This window comes from Nematolebias whitei, chromosome 20 (genome assembly GCF_014905685.2).
Source record: "Nematolebias whitei isolate Nwh7 chromosome 20, NemWhi1, whole genome shotgun sequence".
Classification (NCBI taxonomy): domain Eukaryota; kingdom Metazoa; phylum Chordata; class Actinopteri; order Cyprinodontiformes; family Rivulidae; genus Nematolebias; species Nematolebias whitei.
In genome coordinates, this window is record NC_056517.1 from 13,701,639 (window position 1) to 13,718,532 (window position 16,894).

General features: G+C 38.2%; 2 protein-coding genes across 2 annotated transcripts in view; one reads left to right on the forward strand and one right to left on the reverse strand.

Moving 5' to 3' along the window:
• The window catches only part of ccny (cyclin Y), a 172,934-nt gene that overhangs the window by 113,798 nt on the left and 42,242 nt on the right, over window positions 1-16,894 (reverse strand). The gene's annotated exons all lie outside the window — the stretch shown is intronic.
• The window catches only part of cul2 (cullin 2), a 40,396-nt gene continuing 24,127 nt past the window's right edge, over window positions 626-16,894 (forward strand). The window contains exons 1-8 of the mRNA XM_037694094.1: window positions 626-716; window positions 1,734-1,872; window positions 2,123-2,225; window positions 2,314-2,408; window positions 11,099-11,204; window positions 11,399-11,481; window positions 13,771-13,867; window positions 13,954-14,064. Of these exons, the coding sequence (XP_037550022.1) occupies window positions 1,754-1,872; window positions 2,123-2,225; window positions 2,314-2,408; window positions 11,099-11,204; window positions 11,399-11,481; window positions 13,771-13,867; window positions 13,954-14,064 (714 nt within the window). The 5' untranslated portion in view covers window positions 626-716; window positions 1,734-1,753. The remainder of the gene's footprint in view (window positions 717-1,733; window positions 1,873-2,122; window positions 2,226-2,313; window positions 2,409-11,098; window positions 11,205-11,398; window positions 11,482-13,770; window positions 13,868-13,953; window positions 14,065-16,894) is intronic.

Sequence of the window (16,894 nt, forward strand, 5' to 3'; positions counted from 1 at the left end):
CGTGTTGCTGCTGATCTGTTTCGTGTTGCTGCTGATCTGTTTCAATGATGATGTGTTCGTGCGTGCGCGTCTGCTCGCGGACTCATGTTCATGTTTGTGCTGATGTTCAATGTTTTGTGTTGTGAGTGCTTAGTGTATATTTAGTTGATGTTTTTCTTGGTTCATATCTTAGATGTTATTACTGTTTTTCTTATACATTTTATTGTTGGATGTAACTGGGACCTTGTGTACATAATTTCGCTCCACCACATGTACCACATGAGGTACGAATGACAATAAAGAAACTCTGACTCTGACTCTCTGACTCTGACTGACTCTGACTCTGATTATATTATATTATATTATATTATATTATATTATATTATATTATATTATATTATATTATATTATATTACCGATGTATTATGTTAAATTATATTAACAGGCTTCCGTAGTTTAGGCGATACCATTTTGAGATACGTCTGTTTGGGTTAATCGTGTTCACATAATAACGAGCAAATCTTGAATAAATTGTCTGAATTAAAAAGTGTATTTTGAACATTTTTACAAGATAAAATATTAAAACAAAAATCACCTTTAAACGAATTTACAATTGTTCAAGCCTCACCCCCTAAAAAATATGGTACAACCCAAGAGGTACCAGGGAAGACCTGTATCAAATCAAGCCCGTGACAGCGGACAAACCAGAGTTTTTTAACAAGTATTCATGTATAGAGGTAGGTTTAATTCAGAAGTCTTCTTTTGACCTAGGTAACCTGGATTGTTTAACACCAGTGCCATGTTTTACCGAGCTGTCAGGGTGAATGTGGGGAACTACTAATGTGACAAGTCGCTAACGATAGCTGAGCCATCGTTAGCTAGCTGCTAGCCGGCTAACCGCTAACGGTTGCCTCCAAAGTGAATGTATTTAAACAGGAAGAAGTAGCATGCTAGCAGTAGGCTAGTTAGCCTTCTAGCTTGTCATCCTATTTTTGGATTGGCATTCCGGTAGCCAGTCACCTTTACTTAGCTACATTAACGGAACGGTAAGGCGTGTTTATCAAGCAACAAAAACCTTTCTTAATGTATAAAATGATTGTGTGTAAGAGTGAATTTGGTACATGAACTGTCAGGATGTTAAAGTTGTCTGACGTTAAATAAACTGGTGGGCCTTTATTCTCTCCTGGTAGTAATATGGGACTTTTTATGAAAGAGAAGTGAAAGCTTACATTATTACTTGCAGAGCTGTCGCTGTTGTAATGCTGCTGCACCTGACTGAGTGTTTTCTTTCATTAGATGGAGAGCTCTGAGTAGATTGTGTAGCTGATCATTTATTTTCATGTAAACATGTTTCAACTAAATATATACACTTTAGTTTTTCTCTAGTGGTGTGATTTGTAGTCTTATCAGTGCAAAATCAATTTGGCTGTAAAGGAGAATAAAAATGTTTTGTTTTATTGTTACAGTATATTTTGTGCTTTAGTTTTTGTTGATGAATTGTTTTATTGGTTATCACCATTTACTTTCTCAACATCCCAAGTCGTCTATTTAGGTTTTGTTTTTATTTATTTCTGTGTTTTTTCTTACACAGTCCTTTGTTGGAACTATACAAGCCAATCTTCATTTTGGTGAATTGATGTTGACAAAATGGATGTTGAGAGAAAAAAATACAGCTATTTATATGTTGCTTTGTTTTGGAAACACAAAAAACTTTGTATATAATAATTATATATTCCTGTCATTTCTTTCTGTAGGCTGAAAGAGAAGCTCTACGATGTCCTTAAAGCCGCGGGTGGTGGATTTTGACGAGACATGGAACAAGTTACTGACCACAATCAAGGCCGTTGTGATGCTCGACTATGTGGAAAGAGCCACGTGGAATGATAGATTCTCGTATCCTGTATTGACTGCTTTAATATCTAAATATTACGGCTACATAAAGAGTAAAGTATGGCCCGTTAGTGTATTGATTTTAGATGTATCTACCAGTAATTGTGAAAATAAGACAATTGAGTTAAAATGCATCATAAAATGAAGATGGTACTTAAGCTGAGGCCAAGTATTACACAAAGTTCTTTTTCAATTAATTTTTGTATACCTTTTTATGTTTATTTATTGCGTTTCTCCTTAACCTTGACGCCAGTGACATTTATGCTTTGTGTGTTGCATACCCTGAGCCTTTGGGTGAAAGGTTATACACAGAGACCAAAATATTTCTTGAGAATCATGTCAGACAGTTGTACAAGGCAAGTTCTTACTAAAAACAATATTTTCTTTCATCCCTGTGTAGTACTGCTGTTCGTAACACTGGTCATACTTGTTTTTGTATTCCAGAAAGTTCTTGAGTCTGAGGAGAAGGTTTTAGTGATGTACCACATGTACTGGGAAGAGTACAGCAAAGGAGCCGACTATATGGACTGCTTGTACAGGTAACACCAAGGCTTTTGTGTCATTAATACACTTCTATTGTTCTGTGATTCACAAGGTTCTTTACTATTTTCATTTAGCTTATTCTTGACCTCCTTTACTTATTTAGAACAGCACGAGTGTTGCTGTTACACTATTTTATGCACTTTGGTAAAAAAAAAATATATATTTAAGGGATGAAATGACCTGACGTTGGTGCTTGACTCTGACCAATCTAATTCTGTGCTTGGGCCTTGGTCTAATTATATTATTTCACAAGACACCATTTTCCTCTCCAATTTTCTAGTGTACTCAAAAAAAAAACTTGAAAAGGATTGTTTGAGGTGCCAAAAAGCATTTGACGTGCCCTAATTCACTGTAAATCACCTCACCTTGGAAGCTCTTTTAGATCTATTTTTACACATACTTCCTGTCAGACTGCTGCTGCAGTCATGGGACAAAGAAAATCACCTTAGAAGTTTGTTTAAATATCGGGACATAATAAAAAAATGTTCTGGTCTTCACTGGGTTCTAAAACTATTTAAATCTGGCCTCAAGTGTCACCAGGATAAATTAGCTTTTATAGGACCTTTATGCTGCATCCTTTAGCAGCAATTTTTGAAATAGTAATTTTTCTGTATGTCTTCATGAGTCGTGTCATCATTTATGGTTGTGGAGGAATTTTATCTAGTTCTTCTTTTCATCATTGCTTCAGTTCGTTGGTGTTCACAGACCTCTGCTTCTGCTCAGCTCTCCTCAGGTCCCACCACAGCATTTCAGTCAGGGTGATGTCTTGACTTTGGTTGGACTGTTGCAGCACCTTAATTCTTTTCTTTTTGAACCATTCTGTTGTAGATTAGCTGCTGTGTTTAGAGTCATTGTTCTGTTGCATTATGACCCAGTTCAGTCCTTCAGCTGTCTAACAGATGGCCTCAGGTTTTACTCTAGCATCCTTTGGTCTTCAGAGGAGTTCATGGTCCAGTCCAGTGTGGGACGCAACCCCTGGGGGGCACAAAGCCATTGATTTTGGAGTGGGGAGGGGGTATGACTGAATGGGGAAAAAAAACGATGCCTGGACACTGCTGGTGTAACAGGTTAATAATAATTAATGCTTCAAATTCCATCAAATGGGTCATGATTTGTTAAGCAAATCAGTTAATTTTTTGTATTAATACTTCATAAAAAAGTTAAGTCAGGTCATCTGGACAGATTTGTTTGAGCAGAGCAGTGAATATGTCCTACTGCACCTGAACACAGCCCACGCAGGTCATGTAGCCAGGTACATTCAAAGACAGGGCTAGACGCTGCTTTGGGCTACTGGAGGTAAGATGTGCGATGTCCAGGGTCCTGATATAATACATTTGTCTTGTTTGATTCACGTTTATGAGTTTTATATATGTACTTATCTGGGAATAGGAATTTTTCATTCATTCAACTTTTATTTATACAGTTAGTCTCACTGAGCCTCGAGGACTCTTACAAGAGAGACCTGTTTTAACAAAGAATGATGACAACAGAAGACAATCTTAAAAAAGCATAAAATTGAAAAATAAATGTAAGAAAATTTTATAAACAAACTAAACAAAAACAGCTACATTATAAAGCGATATAAAATATTAACAACTAGGGGTGCGAATCTCTGTGTCTGGTGATCCGATTCGATTCCGATTTTTGGTGTCACGATACGATTTAAAATCGATTTTTCTATTCAGAAACCATTTTTCTATTGAAATGGTCATAAATTTAGTTTCGATTATGTAACTGACAAGCTGAAAAGATTAAACAACAATGTAAACAAATAGAACATTTATTTTAAAATAATTAAAATAAATAAAATAAAAATAAATAATTAAAATTAAATAAACATTTTAGGTTCCTTACTGTATCAAATATTTTTTATTCATTTTTTATTTATACCAAAATAGGAAAAAATATATGAGTGCATAAAATTCTATAACTTAAATTTCCAGTATTAGGTTAGATTAGTTGCCTGAATTTTGCTAAAAAAATAAATAAATCTAGGAACAAATAATTCATCCATCCATCATCTTTACCCACTTCTTCCTTTTCGAGTCACGGGTGTCACTGGTGCCCATATCAGCCATCACTGTGTGAGAGGCGGGGAACACCTGGACAGGTCTCCAGTCCATCACAGACAAATAATTCAAAATATATAAATACAAAAGTAAACAGACTTTAGCCTACCATACATAGTATATTAACTTTTAACTCAAAGTAAAATACAGACTTCAGTTATTTTTAACCATATTGCTTTAACATTTGCTATATTTTCAAAACTTAACCTAATATGAAATATACAGACTTCAGTCTTAACCATATTGATTCATATTTAGTAAATCTTTAACAAAATTTCAAAACCTGTGAAAACCTGTACAAAATCTCTTCTGAACTATAATTTATAAACCATAAACTGTATCATTTAGAACTGGCTCCAGGAGATGTCTCATCTGGTCTCTTCAACCTGTTAAAATGACAAATTGCATAAAGTTTGTTAACTTGTCTATAAGTTTTAGTATAATATGAGAAAAAAACGTTACCTTTGAGCTGCAGCTGCATCAGAGCTTCTCCCATTCGTTGTTTCATGGTGAAGTTGTGGCGCTGCTTTATCGCAAAAAATATATCTACATGAAGGAATAACGTACATTGAATCCAGCGTATTAAAAATAAACATGAACCTCTCACCTTCCACTGAGCTGTCTGCTCGTAAATCCTTTGTGATATAGCAGGAGATGGAGAGGGAAATCTTCACAGCCTTTGGAGAAGCCTGGAAGTTTGTTGCAGAGTTCGCTGGTCGGCTGCTTCGCTTTCATCTTCCGTGAATTTTGTCTTATATCTGTTACGACTGCCCCCCCACCGCCGAAATGCAATAAGCAGCCAATATAAAATAATTTAGCAAACTTTATTATCACGTAAATAAGGTGTGCATCTTCAGGAAGTGACCCAAAAAAATAAATAAATAAATAAATGGGAAAAAAATTGTTAGCCCGCCCTCACAAACACTAAAACAAGAAAAATAATCCACAACTGGGTGGACTAACAAGAAAAAAGTAAATCAAATTCAAAAGAGACAGCAGGAGCAGTGATATAACTGTAAAAACAAATACACAAAATTTACTAAATACTTATTAAATCATTTTAATTAAGTCAATCTAAAAACACATTAAAAACATTGCATACCTGCTTCAGATAAACTCATGTTCTCCGGTTTATCACACCAACTCTAAAGTCACCATTGATGTGGTAAATCTGATGCAGCCCTGCGGCGTCGAGTAGCCACACGCCCAGGTAACACAACCCAAAAAACGTCATCAATAGCGGCGCCCTGTATAAAACACCACATCAGCGCCACCTTATTTAAAAATCAGTTCAAACAGTTTTCCTCCAAAACTTACCAGCCTGCAAACAGTGGCGCATGTGGGCCCAGCACACACCTGGTCACACAGGAAATTGACACGTGCCACCACCCTGCCAGCTTTCCTTTTATGGAAGCTCAAGCTGTGGAGGGAGCGACACCTGGTTGTTCCACGTGTTACATTCCCAAAATACTGTACCGTAATTTTATTTTACACTTCTTGTAAACAACCGTGCTCTTGTGAAGCTCTGTCTTCCCCTGGAACATTGTAGGATCTGAAATGATTTTTAAAGACGAAGAGGCGGGTTGAATCGCGCTGTCTCCCTCCTCCATGCTAGCAGGCTCCATTCAGATAATGGGAGCTGGCTAACTAGCTTGCTGTATGGTGGCCTACACGGCTCAATTCTACGGCGGCCAAACGGGGAGTAGGAGCGAAAAAAATATAAAACTTAAATACATTTTAAAATTGATTTTTGGACCTTTAGAAACAATTCAGAATTGCCAGGACTAAAAATCTAGATTCTTTGAAAAATCGATTTTTTTCTGCACCCCTACTAACAACGGGAGCATGTCTGCGTTGGTTTTTGCCATGAACTTAGCAGATGTTTCAAGCCACTTAGAGAGGTCAAGGTTGACAGATCTTTTTTCAAGATATTCCAGGACACAGGGGTGGGGTAGGAGAAGGCCCTTTTGCCTAGTTCAGTCCTCACTGAGGGAACACTGCATGTAATGATGTCCTGAGAGCGCACGCTGTAGCTGCACTCATGCAGTGACATGTAGGAAGATATATATGAAGAAAGCAGACCAAGAAGTGATTTAAAGATGAAAATGTACTAGTGAGAGAGTGTGTAAAGTTAATGATGTCCACTTAACCTGTACAGGGTGCAATGGTGGATACAGTAGTTACAGCCAGTTATGAATCTTAGCGCACCGTGATAGGCAGTGTCCAACATCTATAATGTGCTTGTAGGAGCATTCGTGTAAATAATGTCACCGTAATCAGTGGAGGAAAGGAAAATCACAGTTACAAAGCGTTTCCTAGATGCAAGTTGACCAAGATACCCAAATATTTGTAAGAATCTACAAACTCTAAAGGAGCACCATTCAGAGATAAAATAGAAGGAAGGATTGTAGGAAGTGACTTCCTGTTTGAAAACAACATCCCTGTGGTTTTGTCAGTGTTTAGAACAAGTTTGAGATGGAACAAATCAGTCTGGATGATGTCAAATGTAGACTGTAAAAGCTGGAAAACCTTAGCAACTGTTTTAGCTTGACAATAACCAACTGTGTCATCAGCATAGAAATGTATGGATGCATCAGGGATGATCGGACCTACATTACTTTTGTAGTTTGTAAAGAGGGTGTGTTGACTATTTGTCCATAAAAACCAAAAACAAACGAAAAAAAAATGAAGATCTAACTGAATGTGAATGTTACTCAAATAATCCCATGTTGCTCCGTGGGTTTGTGTTTAACGCAGTACAAAGGAAAGGTCCAAAAAAATCTAGTTTATGGTATGTTTATTCCAACTTGATAGCCAAACAATTTGATACACAGGAGCCCTCGCTGACACACCTGTTCCTGCATGACTGCTCCCCCTGTTGCCCCACCTCTGACTGGCAAAAAATCATGTGACCACCCACATGCCTCTCAACCTCCCTACAGCCTACATATTTATGCCTCTAATACCCACATCCCAAATAAAAATAAATATATAAACCAAATTCAAAGACGACAAAAATAGACAAAAAGCTCCTACACTAAGATTGAACCTTGTGGTACACCATTGTTAACAGTTAGATAGTTGGAAGAAGTATCATTATGTTGAACACGTTGCCTCTGATCTGAAAGATAGAGAATCAACCAATGGTGTGATCTGAGAAACTGATTTCTGAGAGCTTATGACACGAGATGTCAAAAGCTTTAGACAGGTCTAAGAAAAGTGCAGCACAATAATCCTTAGCTTCAACAAGATCATTAAATACCTTCATTGAAGCAGTCGTTGTGCTGTGTTGTTTCCTGAAACCAGATTGATGGAGAGGTAAGCTGTTAAAAGAATCCAAATAATTCTTAATTTTAGAGTTTATCAGTTTTTCTAGGACCTTAGCTCAAATACAAAGTTTAGAGATTGGTCGATAATTGTCCAATATGGTGGGGTCTCCTCCCTTCAGCAAAGGAAGAACAAAAGCTGTTTTCCAAGTGTTTGGAACAGAGTTTTGGCTTATAGACAGGTTAAATATGTGGGACACTGGTACGGTGATGATATGAGCGGCCAGCCTTAAGAAATAAGGTAGAAGATCATCTGGTCCTGCAGATTTTTTACAATCTAGACCTTTTAACAAGGAATGTTGTTTCTTTGACCACAGAATGTTATCTGGCCTATTGGAGCCAAAATGTTATATTATTCTGAATAAGAATAAGAGGACTGCACTTTTATAGCAGCAGCTTCGTGCACTCCACCCATCTTTCGGATGACTGTACGTACATGTTCTCGTTGTATCTCGGTGCAATGATAATAAAGTTTATTCTGATTCTGATTGAAAGTATAGTAAGTTAATGCTAGCTTGTGCATCACAGTTATGCTATGCTAGCTTAATTTTGTGCCACGTGTTGCACCTTTTTTAGTTCTATAGATTTTTCTCCATTTTGTATCTTATTTTATTGTAAAGGGAGGTGTCTGGGACCAGGCTGTTTGAAGTCCTGAAAAGAAGTGAGAATTAAAGGAGTCATTTTTGCTCAACAAACCTTTTTTTGCCCTCTCATGGAGTTGTTTTTGTTTTTAATCTCATTTTGCATGGAGAGGCATTTATTGAAAAAGATTCATTGATATTGAATATTGTCACTCAGTAAAAACAAACAAAACAAAACAAACCCAGATACACTTAAAATAAACGTTAATGGTATTTTGTTATTTAAGAGGTTGTAGTTCATATTGCAACCTGCAATTTATTGCAGTTTACTTTTATTAGTTCAATTCTTAAACAAAATAAAAGAAGTTGAGGTGTGAAATAAACTGCAAAGAAGTTTGAAAACAAAATGTGTGGGGGGCAGGGTAAGGGTGAGCCGGGCGCAGAAATGTTCTTATAAATCAAAGGGGGGCCCAGCAGAAACAGTTTTTTGAACCACTGGTCCAGTCAGTGACTGCAAGCGGCCCAAACCATTAGCCTCCACTTCAGTGCTGATTGTAGTGTTTGTGCTGATATACTGTGTTTGAGTGGTAAACATCTGGTCCTGTCTGTCCAGAGGACATGGATTCAGGAGCCTGGTACTTCCTTAAGATGAAACTTTACAAACCTGTCATGCTGCCATGTTCTTTCCAGAGAGAATGGAGTTTTTTCCTGCAGCTGTCAGACCTACACATGGAAGGTTTTATTTTGTCTCTGTAAGTGACACAATGAGAAAGTCTTTGGTCTGAACAAAACAACAGTGCAGGGATTGGTTTGTCTTACAGAAAATAATGTTGTGATCTACTTTCAGGTTTTCCTCATATCAAACACAAAACTCCAGCTGTGTTTTAACAGTTTGTTCTTGTTTAGTGGCATTACACACCAGCTGTCATCTAACTTTTAAAACTTAATGGTGCATTTTTTTATTTTTGCTTGCCAGAGCAAACATTGGTGGCACAGCAGTAAAAACTGCGTGCTGGTTAGGTTGAACTGAACCAGAGCACACAGGTCCGCTTGATGACTGGAAGTTATGCTTGTGAAATACAAGAGTTGCTGAGTCCCATAATGAATTTCAGCATCTGCAAATTAGATACTAGTGACATTACCAAATCCTCCTTAAAGCAGTTTTTGGTATTATGTATTGCAGTTTAAAACCTTTCCTGTTCCTTGAGCATGGACTTTGTTGCTTTCCTGTTAGAGCTACTTTATATTTTAAATCAATATATGCTTATGATTTGTATTTTTAGTGATTTTACTGTTTGGTGTGGTGCAGGTAGCACACACTATCAAATATTTTGTGCTTGAATTGAAACAGCTTGTTAATGCAACAGTGAAACCTCTTCAGAGCTGATTAAACCTTCTGTACTGCTGCTCTCACTCAGTGGACAGATGTGACCACATATTAGATCATGTTCATCTTTTGTTTGTTCTGCTGGCTTTTCCACCATCCCTCTACTTTCCTACACTCATATTTAGACAGCCAATAAATTTCAACACAAAATACAAAAATCATTATTGAGCTACATTTAGATGTTTTTCCACAACATGTTTTGACAATAGAACAATAAATATTTTAACTGGGAATTATTTGACAAAGGGAAAATCTTACACCGTGGATGCCCTTAAAATCCATCCATTATTTTTACCTGCTTCTTCTTTTCCACGTCACTGGTGTCCATATCCAGCAGTCACTGTGCAGGAGGTGGGGGACACCTGGACAGGTCTCCAGTCCATCACAGGGACACATCAAGACAAACAACCATTAGCTCTCACTCACACCTATGGACAATTTAGAGTTACTAATCAGCCTAACATTTTTTCATTCAACCTTTATTTATACAGGTAGTCTCACTGAGTCATGAGGACTCATTTTAAAGAGAGATCTGTTTTAGACAGACAACATACAGAGTACAGACAACAATAAACAGCAATAAAAAGCTATTAAAACAAAAATATTGTTATAAAATCACTGTTACTGTTAGCAGTATGGCCCCGTTTGCAGAACGATTCTGTTAGCAGTGTGGTTCTGTTTGCAGTGTGGTTCTGTTTGCAGTATGGTTCTGTTTGCAGTGTGGTTCTGTTAGCAGCATGGTCCTGCAGGCGACCAGCATGAAACTCCAGTAGGAAATGGTCCGGACAGCTGTGAGAAACAGCAGGCCGCTGGTGCTGGAGGTTCGCAAGCGAACGCAGAGCATGCCATGGTCCGATAACTTCGTGGTCCTGAGCTGCATGAAGCCATCATCATAGGAAGAAGCTAACGGCAGTTCTGTTTCCAACTGCTGCAAAATCAGTTCCAACAGCTCGGGGGACCAACGAACACATTTTTAGTCTGTGGAAGGACTTTAAAGTACCCGGAGAAAATCCACACATGTTGGATCTAAAAGATAAATGCAGTCCTTCAACAGTTGCCTTTTACTTTGTGCCAACTATTGTAAGTGATCAGTGCTAGTCTGAGGGGCAGTCATCTGTAAAAGTGACTGTACTTCCATATTCTGGTATGTGTTGTTGTGTAAAGACAGATGTTTTTGTCTAAGAAGAGTGAAAATGACAGAAAGAAATTCATTGTGTAGCCTCAGCAATGTACTGTGATGAGTTAAAGGAACAGTCCAGATCTTTTGATGAAAGAAATTCAGTTCAAGTGGTAACATCTGACCTCGTCTCCTTCATTGTTCAGGTATCTTAACACACAGTTCATCAAGAAGAACAAACTAACAGAAGCTGACCTGCAGTACGGCTACGGAGGAGTGGACATGAATGAGCCGCTCATGGAGATCGGAGAAGTACTTATTCTTTAATGAAACCATTTTATTCACATTTCTAAAATGCTATACCCCTAGTAGCCGCAAATATAAAAATCATATTTACAAACTCAGTTGACCATCATTCGTGCTTCTGGTCTAGTTTTGATCCCATCAGAAAAACCAAGGTTTGGTTGACGCTGTGGTAACGTGTTGTTTTTGACTTGTGGCTGCAGCTGGCGTTGGATATGTGGAGAAAGCTGATGATTGAACCCCTTCAGGCTGTTCTCATCCGAATGTTGCTGAATGAAATAAAAAAGTAAGATTTCTCACACACACAACTAGAAAAAAATAACTTAATAATTTTAATAATATTTTCATCGTCTTGTACTCTCAATGAGAATAAAATATTCTGATGCATGCTCAATAATCCAGGTAGAAAAATCTAAAAAAGTTACATCTGGTCCTCTGGACATTCAACAAAAAAAAAAAAGTAGAAAAGTTTTGTCTCTCATCCGAAAGACTTCCTCAGTCTGAGGTGCTGTTTTCAGCTCAGTCTCTTAAATAGCACCTTCTCAGAGTGGATCAACCAGTTTTGCTGCTGACAACCAAAACCAGCTGCTCACATGGTCAAGAAGGACCATCAGCCTAACAATGGATCATTAGCACACTGATGGCTGTTTACTATTCACAGAGGGCTGAGTGATACTAGCAATAACAGCATTGTAAGAGGGGGACAGTTGAAACCGGAGGCCTCCACCCCTGTTTAATGATGGACGGTTTCTTTTCACAAAGATGGCCTCCTTTACTCCTCTCTCAAACCATCGTTCCTCTCTATCCAGGATGTGAACATCTTCATCCCTGAAAGAGTGACCGCTGGCCTGGAGATGAGTGTAGACCGCAGAGTCCTGGCCTGATGATGTTGATCTTCTGTGCTGGTCCATCCTTTTGGCCAGTGGCTGTTTAGTTTCCCCGATGTAAGACTGATCACAGCCCTCCTGACACTGAACAGCATACACAACATTGCTCTGTTTATGCCGGGGGACTGGATCTTTGGGATGAACCAGTCTTTGCCATAATGTATTTTGGGGTTTAAAAGCCACTGGGACGTTATGTTTAGAAAATAAACGTCTCAGTTTCTCTAATACTCCCTCAACATATGGAATGACCACTGGTCTGGTCTGGGTTTCATCTGATGGCTGACTGGAGTTCTGTTTGGGTTTCTTCTCTGCTTTCAGGAAGGCCCAGTTAGGATATCCACATTGCTCTAGAGCCTGTCTTGGTGTGGGATTTCTCCTTCTGCCTGGCTCCTGAGTTAGTGGGGAAACTGGTTGATCCACTGCAAGAAGGTGCTATTTATAAGACTGAGCTGAATACAGCAACTCAGACTGAGGAAGTCTTTCGGATGAAAGATGAAACGTTTCTACAATTTTTTTGTTTTGTTTTTGAATGTCCAGAGGACCAGATTTGACTTTTTTAGAATGAGAATAAAACTTTTAACAAACCTTTTATTGACACATTTGTTTTGGGTGAAATAAATGTTCCAACTCTTGTCTCCAACAACTATGGTGCTTTTAGTGTGAGTATAATGTTAATCATAATAATAACTAGAGGAATTGCATTACCTGCCAAAATGCAGTGTGAATGCATATTGCAGAAGAACTTGTTGAAAAACAGCTTAAATTAGCTACAAACATGCTGAAATTGAAGACTATGCATCTTTGGCAGAAGAAAGCAGAAATAACACATTTTTGCTGATTTGGGTTTAAATAAACAGAAGTGAGAACAAAAATTAGTAAATTAGCTTTAAAAAAGGAAGCTAAAATTAGCACAAAAAAGAAAGCTAAAACGGTTGTAAAGGCAGAAAGAAGCTTAAGCTACTAGAAGGAAGTGAAAAGACGTGAAAGAAACTCCAAAAATGTGAAATTAGCTGGAAATGATACAATTAGCATAAAAACAGGTAAATAGTAACTGAAATAGTAAAAAAGCTGAAACTAGCAAAAATAAGCTTTAAAAAGCATAACAAGCTGAAATTAGCAGAAAGAAGTTAGAAGAAGCACAAAAATGTAGTTAGCAGAAAGAATCTGAAAGGAGCACAAAACAACTGAAAAGCAGCTGAAATTGTTTGAAAGTAGCTGAAAAAAGTTTAAATTTGCAGAAGGAAGCTGAAAGCAGTTGAAGCAGAACAAAATGTGAAAGGAGCAATAAAAGGTTGTAAACAGATCTAAAGATTTGAAAGATGTAAAATGAGTTAAGTTACTTTTCTTTGAGGAAAAAATGGCAGAAAAGGCTAAATATTTCAAAAAGCTAAATTTGCACCAATACCAAAAGTCATGGATTGTCCTGAAAGAGCTGAACATTTTGATTTATGATTTGTTGAAACAGCACAGAAATTGTGGAATGAGAACAATGCTGAAAAACAGAGAAGAAAAGAGGTTCACAATAGAGTGAATGCTTCAGAAGTATTCACTCTATAAGACAAAACCAACAGCAAGGCTGGTCATATTTACAGGAGTTGAACCTGAACCTCATCATTAACATCTTCTCATGACATCACCTGTCAGGAGGCCTATATTGATGGGAGCACTGAACCTGTTCTGTTTTGCAGTGATCGGTGCGGTGAGAACCCCAACCAGAAGGTGATCCATGGGGTCATCAACTCATTTGTTCATGTTGAACAGTACAAGAAGAAGTTTCCACTAAAGGTGTGAAAACAATGACCACATCATTCTGTTCACACAACCAAACAGACTTTCTCAGAACTGTGTTCCATTTTTTCTCTATTTTGCAGTTTTATCAAGAAATCTTTGAAGGGCCTTTTCTGATAAAAACAGGAGAGTATTACAAACAGGAAGCCTCCAATCTTCTGCAGGAGTCTAACTGCTCACAGTATATGGAGAAGGTAAGAGAGAGTGATAAAATGGTTCAGTCAGTCTGGTGATGTGAGTGCTTTAGCTCAATCATGAAGCTAATAGTGGCAATAACAAACGGTCCTGGCTTACTGTTGCCTTCATTGTCTTTTAGTTTCGTTGTCTTTCCTATTCGTTCACTCACTGAAGCGTGGTTCATACTTCAACAAGATGTCTCTCATTTCGTAGTTTCAGATGTCTTTGTCTCACAGAACATTCAGAGTCGAGGAGAAGACTGATAAATCATCATAATTCATCCCACAGCACTTCCACTGTAGCACACATCATGCACAGTTAAGCATATAAACACCAGCTGTGATAGCAGGGTCCTAGGTAGAGGTTCAGTTTAGTTTCAGTTCAGTTTATTTATATAGCGCCAATTCACAACAGACGTCATCTCACGGCACTGAACAGAAACATTCACATACAGAAAAAGTCAATTAATAAAAATTCTCTCTCTAAGCCAGAGGTTCTCAAAATTTTGGGGTTCAGGGACCCCTTACAGGGAAGAAAAAGTTTCAAGGACCCTCTCATAACCCTCATGTTTATTAAATAATTGTCTTCAATTTGGCTCTTTAATGCAATGAAAATATTTGTGTAGCATTAATACTAAAAACTTGTTCTTTAAAGTCAAAGTTTATTTATTGTCATTCTCATCACATGTGGAATAACATTGTGTACACAGGGTCCCAGTTACATCCAACAAAAGTATAAATTGTAAAAGAAAAACAGTAATAAGATCTAAAATATGAACTAAGAAATATGCTAAACTAAGAATACACTAAACACTAATAGTACAACAACAATATGCTGAACAACAGCAGCACAAACATGAGTCTGTGTGAGCAGTTGAGCTCGAATGAACACAGCAGCATGGATAGTCTGCAGCACATATCAACAATCAAGTGGCATTACTGTGATTTTTTTTTTTTCCACAGTGATTATTCTGGTTAGAGATTCATGAGTCTTAACAGCTTCAAGGTAGAAGCTGTTCCTAAGTCTAGTGGTTCTACACTTAATGCTCCTCAACCTCCTGCCTGAGGGGAGCAGGGCAAAAAGTGTGCGCGCTGGGTGAGTGGGGTCCTTCATGATGCAGGTGGCCCTCTTCCTGCATCTGGAGGTGTAGACGTCTGTGATGGTGGGGAGGCTGACTCCAACAGACTTCTGTGCAGCCTTCACCACTCTCTGCAAAGCTTTTCTTTCTGCAGCTGTGCAGCCTCCGTGCCACACGTTGATGCTGGAGCACAGGGTGCTCTCCACTGCACACCTGTAGAAGGAGGTGAGGACTGAGCTTCCCAGACCAGCTCTTCTCAGTCGCCTGAGGAAGTAGAGTCTCTGATGAGCTTTCTTGATCAGGCTGGTGGTGTTGTTGCCCCAGCTGAGGTTGTCATTCAGGTGTACACCCAAGTACTTGTAGCTGGAGACCTCTTCCACTGCAGATCCTCCTATATTTTGGGGCGGGGTGTAGGTGTGTTTGTTCTGTCTGAAATCCACAACCATCTCCTTCGTCTTCTTCACATTGAAGTGAAGGTTGTTCTTCCTACACCAGCTCTCCAGGTGTTCCACCTCATGCCTGTAGCTGGACTCATCGTTGTTTGTGATAAATCACACCACCACTTTAATAGTGGTAATACAATTGTTATACTTTTAAACGTTTTTTCATTCAAGACACACTTAAATAACAAACTTTTTAATTTCATCTTCCAAAATTACAGTTTTTCAGAAAATTAACAGCATCAAAACCACTTTCAAACTTTACCTATTCACACAATCAACATAAATGTATCGCCACATCTTCAAATTATCACAGAAAACTCTTTACAAAAAACTGAACAGATTCATAATAGCAGTAGTCATACCAAGGAACAGGGCTTCATTTGTAAACTAATCGATGCCGGAACACAAATAGTGGAGTGTGGGGTAGGGGTTGAACGACTACATCATTTTAAAACTCGACATTAACATAATAAAACTCGATTAGAACTCAAGTAGTTGATGACGTCATAGGATCTCAAGATGAAAAAAACGTCATTTATTTACAAAAAAAAACATTGGGAGCATATATTATGCTCCTACCATGTATCATACTGCAAATAAGTCACAGAAAAACCAAAACTATTAGTTATTATTATTAAGCTGCAAAAGTGAAGAAACATGCAGCACGTCAAAACGAAACTAAAAACAATGGGGCGGACTACCACACCGCACCACCGTCAGCTGTGGTGCGCATTAGGTTTAGAGATAAATATGTTTGTAGGATTTTTTTTAATAGGTTTAGAGATTCATATTTTTTGCTTTTACTTTGTGAAACAAGGTCAGAAGGAAGCTGGTTCTGGTTCGATGTATTGGACCCGGTGTTTCACCATATTCTGTGACTTGCAACAGTGCATGCAACATCGCCCCCTACGGTCACAGAAAATGATAAAACACTGGTTTTCAACGAGCTCAAAACAGTCATGAAGTTGATTCATTTTCAGTTTCCTTACGGTAGTTGAACCGGAAGATTCATCTTTAGTGAAATATTTCCACACTACTGATGCATTTCTACCTGTTTGCCAAGACTGAACCTGCTCCACTCAGTCCATCTGCTGGAGGAATCCATTTGGTGGCTTCTACTAGTAGCCCGGTGTGGATCACTTGACACGTGATGCAATGACGTCACTGCGAATACTCTACGTAAAATTTAAAAAATTTGATAGATGTTCTAGGAATCGACCTGTCGATTACTCGAGTAGTCTGTTTAAGCTCTAATGTGGGGTAGTGGTACATGTCCTCCCCCAAAAAAATTTGAATAAAGTAGATGTGATTTCCTGCATTTTGGTG